Here is a 13,657-nt window from a genome sequence, read left to right as displayed (position 1 = left end):
GCATAACTCCATGGCCTCCTCCACTGTCGTGATGAGGCCACACTCAGGTTGAAGGAACAACAATTTCTCAAACTTCCAGTAATCTCCCCCTTCACCATTCCACATTCCTTTTCCCCTCTCTTACCTTATCTCCTTACCTGCCCATCGCTTCCCTCTGGTGCTCTTTTCCCTTTTCTTTCTTCCATGGCCTTCTGTCCTCTCCTATCAGATTCCCCCTTCTCCAGCCCTGTATCTCTTTCACTTATCAACTTCCCAGCTCTTTACTTCACCCCACACCACCCCCCCGCCCCCGCCCTCCCGGTTTCACCCAACACCTTTTGTGTTTCTCCCTCCCCTCCTCTTGCCTTACCTTCTTACTCTGGCTCCTCATCTTTATTTTCTACAGTCCTGATGAAGGGTCTTGGCCTGAAATGTCAACTGTGCTCTTTTCTATAGATGCTGCCTGGCCTGCTGAGTTCCTCTAGTATTTGTGTGTGTTGCTTAGATTTCCAGCATCTGCCGATTTTCTCTTGTTTGTTCGTTATAATGCGTACACAATAATATATGTATGAGGGGTATTTAATGGCTCTGTGCTGTTACTCGCTGGAGTTTTGAAGAATGGGGGGTGAATCTCAGTGAAACCTATTGATAAATGAAAGGCCTAGATAGATTGGGCGTGGAGAGGATGTTTGCAATAGTGGGAGAGAGGCCTAGATAGATTGGGCGTGGAGAGGATGTTTGCAATAGTGGGAGAGAGGCCTAGATAGATTGGGCGTGGAGAGGATGTTTGCAATAGTGGGAGAGAGGCCTAGATAGATTGGGCGTGGAGAGGATGTTTGCAATAGTGGGAGAGAGGCCTAGATAGATTGGGCGTGGAGAGGATGTTTGCAATAGTGGGAGAAAGGCCTAGATAGATTGGGCGTGGAGAGGATGTTTGCAATAGTGGGAGAGTCTAGGAGGCAAAAGGGACATTCTTCTATTCTGGCTTCCTGAGAATAGAAGGACAACCCTTTCGAACATTTCTTTAGCCAGTGAATGGTGAATTTGAGGAATTTATTGCCACAGACAGCTCTGGAGACCAAGACACTGGGTATATTTAAAATAGAGATTGATATGTTCTTGATTAGAGAGTACATCAAAGGTTACAAGGAGAATGGGGTTGAGAGGGATAATAAATTAGCCATGGTGGAATGGTGGCGCAGACTCGAGGGGCCGAATGGCCTAATTCTGCTGCTGGGCCTTAAGGTCTTCTGGTCTTATTAACTGTTGCTACACCAGCAGCATACCCTGCTGCCATTAATGCTATTAATTCTCTCTCCAGTTAATTCCTGCTCTGACCTCATTACGATTAAACTGTTTGCGGAGCAAAGACCCAAAGAGCTGGTGGGTTTTTGAGCATACCTGTCTAGGAGGAGTAGTGCAGTCAGATTGAAGCTACTGGGTATGTGGTTGTACTCAGGACCAAAGTCACGGCATCCCCTATATCTGATAACCCAAAACCAATCCCTTCAGTTTTTCTTTGGTTCCTGCTGCAGTGTAGTGCTCATGTACTCAACTTCCCATGGTTCCCGTCCTTCCCTTTCTCCCATGGTCCACTGTCCTCGCCTAACAGATTCCTCCTTCTCCAGCCCTTTACCTTTCCCACCCACCTGGCTTCACCTATCACCTTCTAGCTTGTTCTCCTTCCACTCCCCCTACCTTTTTATTCTCACATCTTCCCCCTTCTTTTCCAGTCCTGATGAAGAGTCTTGGCTTGAAGTGTCGACTGTTTATTCATTTTCATGAGGTGCTGAGTTCCTCCAGCATTTTGTGTGTGTTTCTCTGGATTTCCAGCATCTGCAGAATCTCCTGTGTTAATCACAGTAGGTGCCTTTAATGATACCACTGTGTTCTTACAGCTCGTTTCCCAATCCGTACTGTATCCATTATTAGAATTTTTAGTACCTTCATTTGTTTCTGTGGAGCTGGCACATGTTGAACAGGCAAATTGAAGACAAATTCCAGTTACTCTTATCTGTCAGACAATACTGAAGCTACACTTCCTGCAACGCCTCCCATGTTACACTTACCCATCTTATACCATTAGTGCTCTGTACAGTACGAGGTCATCATGGTGTTATTTCTTTAGCCAAATTCTGGGCCACTGTCTCTGTAGAGCAGTCTTAGACACAGGGAGAGGCCATCTGATAAGATGGTCTGTGATCACCAAACAATACTTCTTCTCTCTTGATGGGGCAGAGGGCCTGTAAGTATCCATTTATAGTTGTTCTCACAGACCTGTATGTCTCAGTTGGTGGTTCAGCAGAATTTTCACTACTTTTCCAGAATTGCAAATAGCTCAGATTAGGCATTGCTGACAAAAGTTCACTGTCTGTTCCCATCCCTGACCTCCTGACCCGTGACCCCATTTTACCCTGGTCAACATGGAATAGGGCATGGTACACATCCCGTAATATGTATCTAATATATTCTGGCACTGCCATCTGTTTGCCCTTACACCACTTACCATTTCTGTCATTCTTAGCTCTGCCTGCTATCAAAGCAACCTCTCTTCCAAGGATGCATTTTCCTGTATGTCCTTCAGATCTCTCTCTAATCTCTTTGGACCAGTGCCTTTCAGGTCACAGGTGACTTTGTGTTGCCTTTGCTGCCCAGTCAGTAAATGTATTACCCTGCTGTTCAGGTGCCTTACCACGTGCTTTCATCTTAGCCACTGCTGCCTACTGTGGCAGCTTCGCAGCTTCCACCAGTCCTTCGCCATCTCTTGTAGGGTTTGTCTCCCTGATGATGCCACATTTATTTATTTTCACGTATTTAGAGATGCAGTGCGGAACAGGCCCTTGTGGCCCAATGAGACACACTGACCAGCAACCCACCTATTTAACACAGGACAGTTTACACTGACCAGTGTCTCCAGTCCATGGAATGCCACTCTGGTATCTCCAGGATCCATCTACACAGTCAACCCTCTTGATCGGTTCCTTGGCTGCATTTGTTCCTACAATATTCTCCATAAACTCCATACATTCATGTGGCTATCCAGCTCATAACACAAAACCTACATTATCTTTATTTATCTGTACACACCTATCATGTACAGAATGTGGAAGAGTATATGCCAACCCCTCCCCATTTTGTCTGTCTATTATTTAACATTTCTCTAAGCCTTCCAGCTTCCAAGAGTGTCAGCAGACTGTGGGAGTTTCTGCCCCAGTAGCATAATGGGCTGTGGTATTACTAATGTCTATGTGGTGTAGTCCACAGTGATACAGCCCAACGACAAATGGATCTGATTTTGCCAAATAATATGCTGCCAGTGACAGTATATCCTCATCCATCTGATGCACTTCTGCTGTATAAAAATCCTTACATTGCTGCATAAGAACGGAAGGGCATGTTAAAGCCAGTACTGCTGCCAGGATTTGATTCAGTCTTGAAAAAACCTGATCAATCTCCAGCGTCCATCCCGCCCGTTCAGAACCCTTCTTTTCAACTCCACCCCCCCCCCCGATCACCCCTAGAGGGCTTGCGGAGACTCTGCAAGCTCTGTGTCATTTTTAGCGAAATTTTGCCAATAATTCAGCAGGCCCAGTATCTGCTGAACACTCTTTACTGTATAGGGGTGAGAAAGTTTAAGATTTACTTCATTCCTTTCAGCTGGAACTGATTTTTCTCACTGTCTAATCCAATACCCCAAGTACCACCTTTAAGTTGGTCAAGTTCTACTTTAGAGGGATGAACTTTCAATCCCATGGTTTCAGTAGCCTGCACTTGTGTGCTCATTCTTTCGGGGATGCAAGATCATGTTACTGTCTGCAAGGGCACCTGACTAGGTTTGTGGCCCATACATGGGTGGAAAATTGCAGGGCTGTTTTAGAAGCCCTGGAACAATCTCATCCAGGTGCACTATTGTCATCTAACAGTAAAAGCTGGTTTGTCCTTACTATTGGGATGCACTTGGATGGACCAAAAGCCATTTGAGAATAGGGGAAGGTCTTGTGAATGTGCTTCAATTTGTTCGGAATGGTTGTGGGATTAGCCATAATCGGATATTCGTGAGTTGACTGTTTACATAACGATGATGTGGTTCATGGTTAGCTGGTATGAAACATCTGGCATTGGCATCAACTGAATGTGTGAATTTGTATGTGATACCTTGGATCATATCACCCCAATTTCTGCAGTCATCTGATGCTTTTATACAAATGCCACCTCAGCTTGGGGCTTGAAAGAACATGGGTGGACGTGAGTGACCCTCTACTTGATTGGTGCTATATCAACCAATCTTGAATCCTGTTTATGGTTTGCCCAGACTTTGGTATATATATTTGCAAGACCATCTCCCCCCGCCCCCCACCAGTTCCTATCTGATCACACTGTAGGGAATTCGCTGCCATAACTAAAATATTGTAATCGCTCTTACTCCTCTCTTGCCATCCTTGGTGGTCTGTATTCCATATAACTTCCCTCATCCATATCCGATGTGTGACTCCGAACTGTTCTAAAATACCTGTACCTAAAATCATCCCTTCAGAGTTTCCACATAACCAAATATGTACAGAAGAGGACATGTCACCAGGATGAGTTTGCTTAGTTGGGTGGTTATGGTCCCTCTTCCTGCAGCCGTGACCACCATTGTTTCAGCTATGGTGAGCAGATCAAGATTAGTCAGAGATGTGGAGGCTCCTACATCCTGCTGGCCCCTTAACAGCCCTCTGATAAACAACTGGGGATCCTCTCTGTACTACCTACCGAGGGCTGCTAATTGCCATTGCGCAAGGATCCAATTCAGATCCTTCACTGAGATCTAAAAGTTTGGTCCTCCCAGCTGGTGTGGAGGAAGAGACAGATTCCTGGTTCCTTGTCCCCTGGGTCCCTCCTGTGCTTTACCACCACCTCTCGACCAGCAACCTTCTCATTTGTGACTCTTCTTACCACAGTTATTACAGTTCCTTGGCTTTCCTTTAATCTCTTGGGTTATATGTCCCTTTACTCTGCACCGTGCATTCTATGTCATTCCACTCCCCCTGGATGAACGCCACCACTGTGTCACCCTGCCTGGCCCAGCCCAGCTACGGCCTTCATTCCCCAAATAGGGGTTTGGTTGATTGCCCACTGTTACCAAACCCAGTTTTATAATGCAATGCAGGTGTGGGCCCATGGTTCCAGGACATGTCAGAGATTTGGAACAAAAGTACATAGGATAAATTTCCTATCTGATAATTGCATGGAATATCTTTAGCATTTTCCTCAATTTTGTTTTGTTGTGTGGGGATTGTGTTATTGCAATTAATTACTTGGATTTAGTTATCAATTAACACAATAAGCCTTAAATTTCTTATCCCTCAATTTCTTAATCTCAACCGGGACAGAGGAACAGATATGAAGGCAAATTAAGAAAAGTTGTAAAAACAATAGGATTGTTGTCATGGGGGACTTAAACTTCCTCGATATAAACTGGGACCTTTTGAGTGCAAGAGGTTTAGATGTGGCAGGATTTGTTAGGTGCATCCAGGAGGGTTTCTGAAATCAAAATGTAGATGTAGGAGGTGGTACTGGCCATGGTATTAGATAATAGGCCTGAACAGTTGACTGAACTTTCAGTCAGTCAACTGTTAAGGAATAGTGACCACAACTGCTTAAATTTTAAGATAGCTATCGATAAGGGTAAGTATGGACCTTGCTGGAGAGTATTAAATTGGAGCAGGGTAAATTGTGAGAGTATTAGGCAGGAACTTGGGAGAGTTAATTAGGAAAGCTGTTTCTCGGCCAGTCCACATCTGACATCTGGAAGGTGTTTAAAGGCCAACTACATAGAATACAGGACAGGTATGTTCCAGTAAGGAGGAGGAACAAGAAATGGCAAAGTACTAGAACCTTGGATGTGGAGAGAAGTGATGAATTTAGTCAAGAAGAAAAAGGAAAAATATGTAAAACTTAGGAAGCGAGAATCAACCAGAACCCTTGAGGATTATAAAGAAGTTAAAAAAGAACTCAAAATAAATTAGGAAAGGCAAGGCCAAGCAAAGTCCTTGGCATGTAGGATTAAGTAAAATCAATGCATTCTATATATACATCAAGAGCAAGAAAGAGAGAGTAGGACCACTCAAGGATAAAGGGGGGAGTATTTGCTTGGGTGCACAGGATGTGGGTGAGGTCCTTGAAGATGTAAAGTACTCATTGTCTACCAAGGAAAAGGGCTGGAGGATAGAGAGATCAGTGCTGAGCGTATTGATGTACGAGAGCATTTTGAGATAAAGGAGAAGGCTGGATCTCTTAAAGAGCATTAAGGTGGATAAATCCCCAGTGCCTGCTGGGATATATCCCAGGTTATTGAGAGAGGCAACAGAAGGTCTTGGCCAATATCTATTTCTCTCTTGCCATAGGCAAGGTCCCAGAGGATTGGTAAGTAGCTATTGTTCCATTATTCAAGAAGGGAAACAGGGATGGTCTTGGAAACTATAGACTGATGAGTCACACATTACTGGTAGGGAATTCTTAGAGATAGAATTTATGAGCAGTTGGAAAATTATGGCCTAATTGGCGAGAGTCAGCATGGCTTTGTGTGGGGCAAGTCGTATCTTATTAACTTGATTGGAGTTTTATGATGAGGTTACAAGGGTTATTGATAAAGGTAGAGCAGTGGATGTTATATACATAGAGTTTAGTAAGGTGTTTGATAAGGTCCCTTGTGAGAGGCTCGTACAGAAGATTAAGATGCATGGTGAGTTGGCCATTTAGGTTCAGCCCTGCCCATACAAAACAGAGGGTAGTGGTTGAAGGGAATAGTTCTATATGGAGGTCTGTGAGTTTTGGTGTTCCACAGAGATGTGTATTGGGATCTGTGCTGTTTGTAATATATACAAATGACTTGGATGAAAATGTAGGTAGGTGGGTTAGTAAATTTGCAGATGATACAAAGTTTGGTGGTGTTGTGGATAACTTAGAAGACTGGCAAAGAATACGTTAGGTTATGGATCAGTTGCAAGTATGGGTGGAGAAATAGCAGATGGAGTTTAATCTGGCCAAATGTGAAGTGTTGCATCTTGGTAGGTCAAATATAAAGATATAGTACACCGTTAAGGGCAAGATCCTTAACGATGTTGATGAACAGAGGGATCTAAGTTCATAGAGCCTTGAAAGTGGATGCGCAGGTGGTTAAGAAAGCATATGTTATTTAGTTTTTATTATTATGTATTTCAATGTACTGCTGCTACAAAACAACACATTCCATGACATATGCTAGTGATATTAAACGTGATTGTGATCCTGCTAGTTTTGGGAGAAGTTGTTGCCCTACAGGCATCAGACTCCTGGACCAGCTTCATTAGCCTCCGCCCTGAACTGACTCCACAGCTGGGGACTCTGGACTCACTTTCATGAATTTACAGTTCATGTTTGATATGTTATTTGTTTACTTTCTTTACTGTTTGCTTTATTTGTCTTCTTTTGCACATTGGACGTTTGTCTTTGTGTGTGGCTTTTCATGGACTCTTTTGTGTTTCTTTGTATTGTGGGTACTTGCAAGAAGATGAATCTCAAGGTTGTATAATGTATACACACTTTAATCATAAATTTGAGTTTGAATTTGAAGTCTGTGTTGGCCAGCTCTCTTGATTTGTAGCGTTGACTTTTTAAGCATAACGTTGGGAAAATTTTCTTCATGTCATGTTTTACCAGCCTGAAAGATTATGAACAAGAATTGTTTCCCTTTTGAACAACTTTCATAGCTCCAGGTGATGCTTTTGGCTGTCTTAACTTTGATCAATGCCAATTGCTCAGTAATTGATTAAACACGATTACTGTATTCATTTGCACCTCACAAGGGCAAAAAGCGTGAGCAGCTGTAGGCATTTATGATTAATGCGGACACTCATGTTTTGCTACGTAATTACCCTGTGGTTGGAAATCATGTACGTGCTTTCCTGTAATGTAATCATCCCTGTTTGTTTCTGGATTATTTCAGAGTGGTGTGTTTTCATGGGTTGTCAAAGAGGACTTAACACAGATAGTCATGGAACAAAAAAATTATCAGACACATTCCTTTCACTTAGTGGAACAGCTTTGATCTGTAAATGAGTTGGGAATTTTAGAGGGGATCATTGTGATAGCAGAACTGTATTCAGATTTATGTGGCAAATTGTAGCAGTGACATGATGTGTTTGAATATGGTGCTGGTTTGAAACCAGGGCTGCCATTTTCTAAACACAAAAGATTCTGCAGATGCTGGAAATCTAGAGTAACACACACAAAAATGCTGGAGGAACTCAGCAGGTCAGGCAGCATCTATGGAGAGAAATAAACAGTCAATGTTTGGGCCGAGGCCCTTCATCAGGACTGGAAAGGAAGAGTAAAGAAGCCAGAATAAGGAGTGGAGGTAACAGGAGTACAAGCTGCAAGGTAATAGGTGATGCCAGGTGTGGGGGAGGTGGGGATGAAGTGAGAAGCTGGGAGGTGATAGGTGGAAAAGGTAAAGAGCTGAAAAAGAAGGAATTTGATAAAAGAGGAGAGTAACCATGGGAGAAAGGGAAGGAAGAGGGGCACAGAGGGAGGTGAAAGGCAGGTGAGCAAGAGAGAAGGGGTAAGAGGAGATCTCATCGATCTCCTCTATCTCCTCAACAACTTTCTATTTCCTGGCCTTGATCACATCATTTTCACCATGGATGTCCAGTTCCTATACACCTTCCTACAAGAAATCCTTAACGCTCTCCGCTTCTTTCTCAACAACAGTCCCCACCAGTTCCCCTCCACCACCGCTCTCCTTTGTCTGACAAAATTGGTCCTTGCACTCAACAATTTCTCTCAAACCACCCCGTCTGGCACCAACAATCATTTCACGGTCAAAGTCACTTAGGTCATATTTCTTGCCTATTCTGACATTTGGTCTGAACAACAATTGACGATGTCATTGAGTTACTGCCCTATGATTGGCTGGTTAGATATTTGCATTAATAAGCAGGTGTACCTGATGAATTGGCTACTGATTGATTGTATATTATGATATTCACACAGATAGCATAGCAGGAAGTAAAAGATAGATTGAAGCAACTTCTGAAACAAAATAAAGGGTTGAATGTTGAGGCTCATTTTGAAAGCTACCAAATACTAAAATAATTGCCTGAGTGATTTGAATATCAAATGGGAGCCCAAGCATGGGAGGATGAACCCTGGGCGCCCTCCCAAGACTATGGTGAACACGCTCCTAGAAGACAGCGGCGCGGCTAATATAGATGAACTGAACACACTGATGAGGGAGAGGGAGAAGGAGAAGTGGAGAGTCCGTCATCGTGCCCGAAGCTGGCCCCCTAGGCCTGAGTCGATGTAGTAGTAGTAGATTTGAATATTGATTTTTATGACCAGAATATCTGTGACAAATGATACTTGCATTTTTTGTGTATTTCTTTGTAATATCAAAAGTATTTTACAACCAAAGAAGTATTTTAAAGTGTAAACTTACTATTGTAACACTGGAGTTATGCTAGTTAACTGTATTAAAGCAGTGAAATAATGAGAAAGGGCATTATTGAAAAAGTCAGCATGTCAGCTTGCTATTTAGTGTCTCCTTTTTCAGCCTTGGTTTTCGGCTGCAGTTACAAAGAGGCACTGCTGCACTACAGTACCCTGTTGAGGTTTATTCTTGCTTTCTACGTCAATGATAATAAACACACTAGAATTTCATAATAATTTGTAAGTATTTCGGTTTTTTTTCAAAGGTACTTCCCCTCCCTGCGTGTCACACCAAGACCTCCTGTATATTGTGTATTTACTTATTACTGAAAATGTTACAGCCTGGATTCACATTTCACTTCTCTGCCTGCCATAATGATTCCCCCATTTGAAAGATTCAAGCTGCCTTTTAAGTAGGCACTACCCACTTGCAAAATCAGGTCCTTGCTGGTATTTGCAACAAACGCTATGGATACTTATTTGACTAAAAGACCAGGCAGCTCAAAATGCATGCTGTCCACACAGTGATGAATGGGTAAGTGTTAATCATGCAGACAGATTCCAATACCTATTTTTGATGTCTACCTAATTTAATCCCCTGCGACAATGCGCTTGGTTTGGCCCTGTTACAACGTTCTATAACAACGCTGATTTGGAAGTAAACAAAAGCCGTATGCAGTTTGGACTATTGTTTCTAATCATCTTCAGAGTTCTCCTTGAATGATTAGGAAGGGCGTTAATGAAAAAGCGAATAAGTCAGCTTGTTACTTCTGGTCTTCTTATAAACCCTGGTTTCAGGCTCCAGCTATAAAAGGTTCACTGGTGCATTGCAAATGTCTCTTGAGCTTGAGCTTTATTCCTGTCGGTAAACATCATCACATGCTTTTACTTGGACAAAAAGCATGAATTGTTTATTTAGCTTTCTAATTTTTTGTCAGATTGAGTTAGGTGGGAACTTGAGTTGAGTGAGAGGTTACTCATTTTACATCATTTTCAAAGATTTTAAAACTTAGTTATCCTAGATTAAAAAAAATAGTAGTATGAAGATTAAGATAACGGTTTTTCAAAGGAGAGGATGAAATGAGTAAATATTTTGCATCAGTCTTCACGATGCCAGACACTGGCAGCATGCCGGAAATTCTAGAGGCAGAAGTGACCATAGTTGCTGTTACTGAGGAGAAGGTGCTTGGGAAGATGAAAGGCCTGAAGGTAGTTAAGGCCAGAAAGACCACACCCCAGGGTTCTGAAAGAGGGAAGCTGGTAGGTGAAGAGATTGTAAGGCTAGAGTGATTGTAGATTGTCGTGGTCTTTCAAGAATCACTAGATTCTGGAGTAGTTCCAGAGGGCTTGAAAACAGCAAATGTTACTCTCAGAAAGGAGGGAGGGAAAAGACAGGAAAGCTGTAGGCCGGTTAGGCCTGACTTTAGTGGCTGGAAGTATGTTAGAGCCCATTCATCAAGAGGAGGTTTCAGGGTATTTGGAGGCACATGATAAAATGTTGAAGTCAGCATGGTTTCTTTGAGGGGAAATCTGTTGGAATTCAGATAACGGGCAAGAAAAACAAAGGAGAGTCGATGGATGTTGTTCACTTGGATTTTCAGAAGGCCCTTGACAAGGTACTGTGCACAAGGCTACTAAACAAGATGAGAGTACATGGGTATTACAGAAAGATATATACATGGGTAGAAGATTGGCTGGCAGGAGGCAAACTGTGAGAATAAAGCCCTTGATAAAGTCCTCTCCCTTTTCTATCCACCTGGTTTCTCCCATCACCTTCTAGCTATCCTTCTTCCCCTCCCCCAACCTTTATTTTGACATCTTCCCCCTTCCTTTCCAGTCCTAGGCAGGATTCCCTAAAGGTTAATTTGCGGGTTGATTCAGTAGTAAAGAAAAATGCAATAAAAGCAAGAGTGTGATGCCGAGACTTGTTAAGTTATTGGTCAGACCACATTTGGAAATTTGTGTGCTGTTTTAGCCCCATATTTAAGAAAGGACGTGCTGGCATTGGACAGAGTCCAGAGGAGATTTGTGAGGGGGACCCTGGGAATGAAAGGGTTTGCGTATAATGAATATTTGATGGCCTGTACTCACTGAGATTTAGAAGAATGGGGATGGGGGCATCTCTTTGTAACCTATTGAATATTGAAAGGTCTAGGTACAATGGAGAGGATATTTCCTAGGACCAGAGGTCACAGCATCAGGATAGAGGGATGTCTGTCTAGAACAGAGATGAGGAAGCATTTCTTTAGCCAGAGAGCTGAGAATCTGGAATTCATTGCTACAAATGGCTGTGGAGGACAAGCCACTGGGTATATTTAAATTGGAGGTTAATAGGTTCTTGATTAATCAGGGCATCAAAGGTTACAGGGAGAAGGCAAGAGAATGGGGTTGAGAGGGATAATAAATCGGCCTTGATGGAAGGGTGAAGCTGACCTGATTGGCCAAACGGTCTAATTCTGTTCTGATGTGTTATGATTTTATGGTTTCGGGAAGAAGGCAGGAGAATGGTATTGAGAGGAAAAATGTATCAACCATGATTGAATAGTGGAGCAGAGTCTAGGGCTGAAAAGCCCAATTCTGATCCTAGAGTCTTAGAGTTAATTGCTCTGATATTAATGTCAACAAATAATGTTAACTTCATTAAATAAGTAGGCCAAAATGAAGTAATTTCATCATGCTAATGGAGAGTGATATCATGCAGTGCAAAGGACGTTTGTCCTGTACATCATGAGGGATTTTTTTGAAAACAAATGACATTATCTACCACTGAAATTGTATTGAAATATGAACACACAGTAATTAGACATTAACTTCAGTGTATGAGATGTCCTAAGGTACATCATATTTCAAATTCAAGTTAATTATCATCTGATTGTACATATGTATATACAACCAAACAAAACAACTTTCCTCTGGACCATGGTGCACCCACATAACATGTATACCTGAGAGGTAATGTTGCAGCTCTATAGGACCCTGCTCAGACCTCACTTGGAGTACTGTGCTCAGTTCTGGTCGCCTCACTACAGGAAGGATGTGGAAACCATAGAAAGGGTGCGGAGGAGATTTACAAGGATGTTAACAACAGGAATTCTGCAGATGCTGGAAATTCAAGCAACACACATCAAAGTTGCTGGTGAACGCAGCAGGCCAGGCAGCATCTCTAGGAAGAGGTACAGTCGACGTTTCAGGCCGAGACCCTTCGTTAGGCCTCCTGTCCCATGATCCTCTCATATCCCCTTTGCCAATCACCTGTCCAGCTCTTGGCTCCATCCCTCCCCCTCCTGTCTTCTCCTATCATTTTGGATCTCCCCCTCCCCCTCCCACTTTCAAATCTCTTACTAACTCTTCCTTCAGTTAGTCCTGACGAAGGGACTCGGCCTGAAACGTCGACTGTACCTCTTCCTAGAGATGCTGCCTGGCCTGCTGCATTCACCAGCAACTTTGATGTGTGTTATTTACCAGGATGTTGCCTGGATTGGGGAGCATGCCTTATGATAACAGGTTGGAGCAACGGAGGACGAGAGGTGACCTGATAGAGGTGTATAAGATGATGAGAGGCATTGATTGTGTGGATAGTCAGAGACTTTTTCCCAGGGCTGAAATGGTTGCCACAAGAGGATACAGGTTTAAGGTGCTGGGGAGTAGGTACAGACGAGATGTCAGGGGTAAGTTTTTTTTATGCAGAGAGTGGCGAGTGAGTGGAATGGGCTGCTGGCAATGGTGGTGGAGGTGGATACGTTAGGGTCTTTCAAGAGACTTTTGGATGGGTACATGGAGCTTAGTAAAATAGAGGGCTATGGATAAGCCTAGTAATAGCTAAGGTAGGGACATGTTCAGCACAGCTTTGTGGGCCGAAGGGCCTGTATTGTGCTGTAGGTTTTCTATGTTTCTATATCACACGCAGCATATAAACTGAAATATTATACCACAAATAAGTTAATAAAATGTAATTCAAAATGCATATAGTAAAGAGCAGCACAGGTAAACAGTACATCAAACGGCTCACTGTCCTTGCGATGAGTCCTTGGTGGTGGCAAGGTATTCATTAGTCTTTCGGCCTGAGGGAAGAAGCTGTTACCTGGTCTGGCAGTCCTAGTCCTGATGCTTCTGTACCTCTTTCCTGATGGTAGTGGGTCAAAGAGATTGTGAGATGGGTGGTGGGGATCCTTCACAATGCTTTGGGTCTTCATCTGCTCCTGATAAATAACTCAAGTGGGGGGGGGGGAGA

At 43.1% G+C, this 13,657-nt stretch overlaps 1 protein-coding gene across 2 annotated transcripts in view; it reads left to right on the top strand.

Moving 5' to 3' along the window:
* igsf11 (immunoglobulin superfamily member 11) overlaps positions 1–13,657 on the top strand; it is a 233,794-nt gene that overhangs the window by 128,871 nt on the left and 91,266 nt on the right. Inside the window, exon 1 of one of the 2 annotated variants that reach the window (XM_063050869.1) lies at positions 9,922–9,961. The exons of the other annotated variant lie outside the window; for it this stretch is intronic. Within the exon in view, the coding sequence (XP_062906939.1) occupies positions 9,958–9,961 (4 nt within the window). The 5' untranslated portion in view covers positions 9,922–9,957. Of the gene's footprint in view, positions 1–9,921; positions 9,962–13,657 lie in introns of those variants that run through there. 2 annotated transcript variants of the gene reach the window in all.

This window comes from Mobula hypostoma, chromosome 6 (genome assembly GCF_963921235.1).
Source record: "Mobula hypostoma chromosome 6, sMobHyp1.1, whole genome shotgun sequence".
NCBI classification, from domain to species: domain Eukaryota; kingdom Metazoa; phylum Chordata; class Chondrichthyes; order Myliobatiformes; family Myliobatidae; genus Mobula; species Mobula hypostoma.
This window is presented reverse-complemented; position numbering and strand designations above follow the sequence as displayed.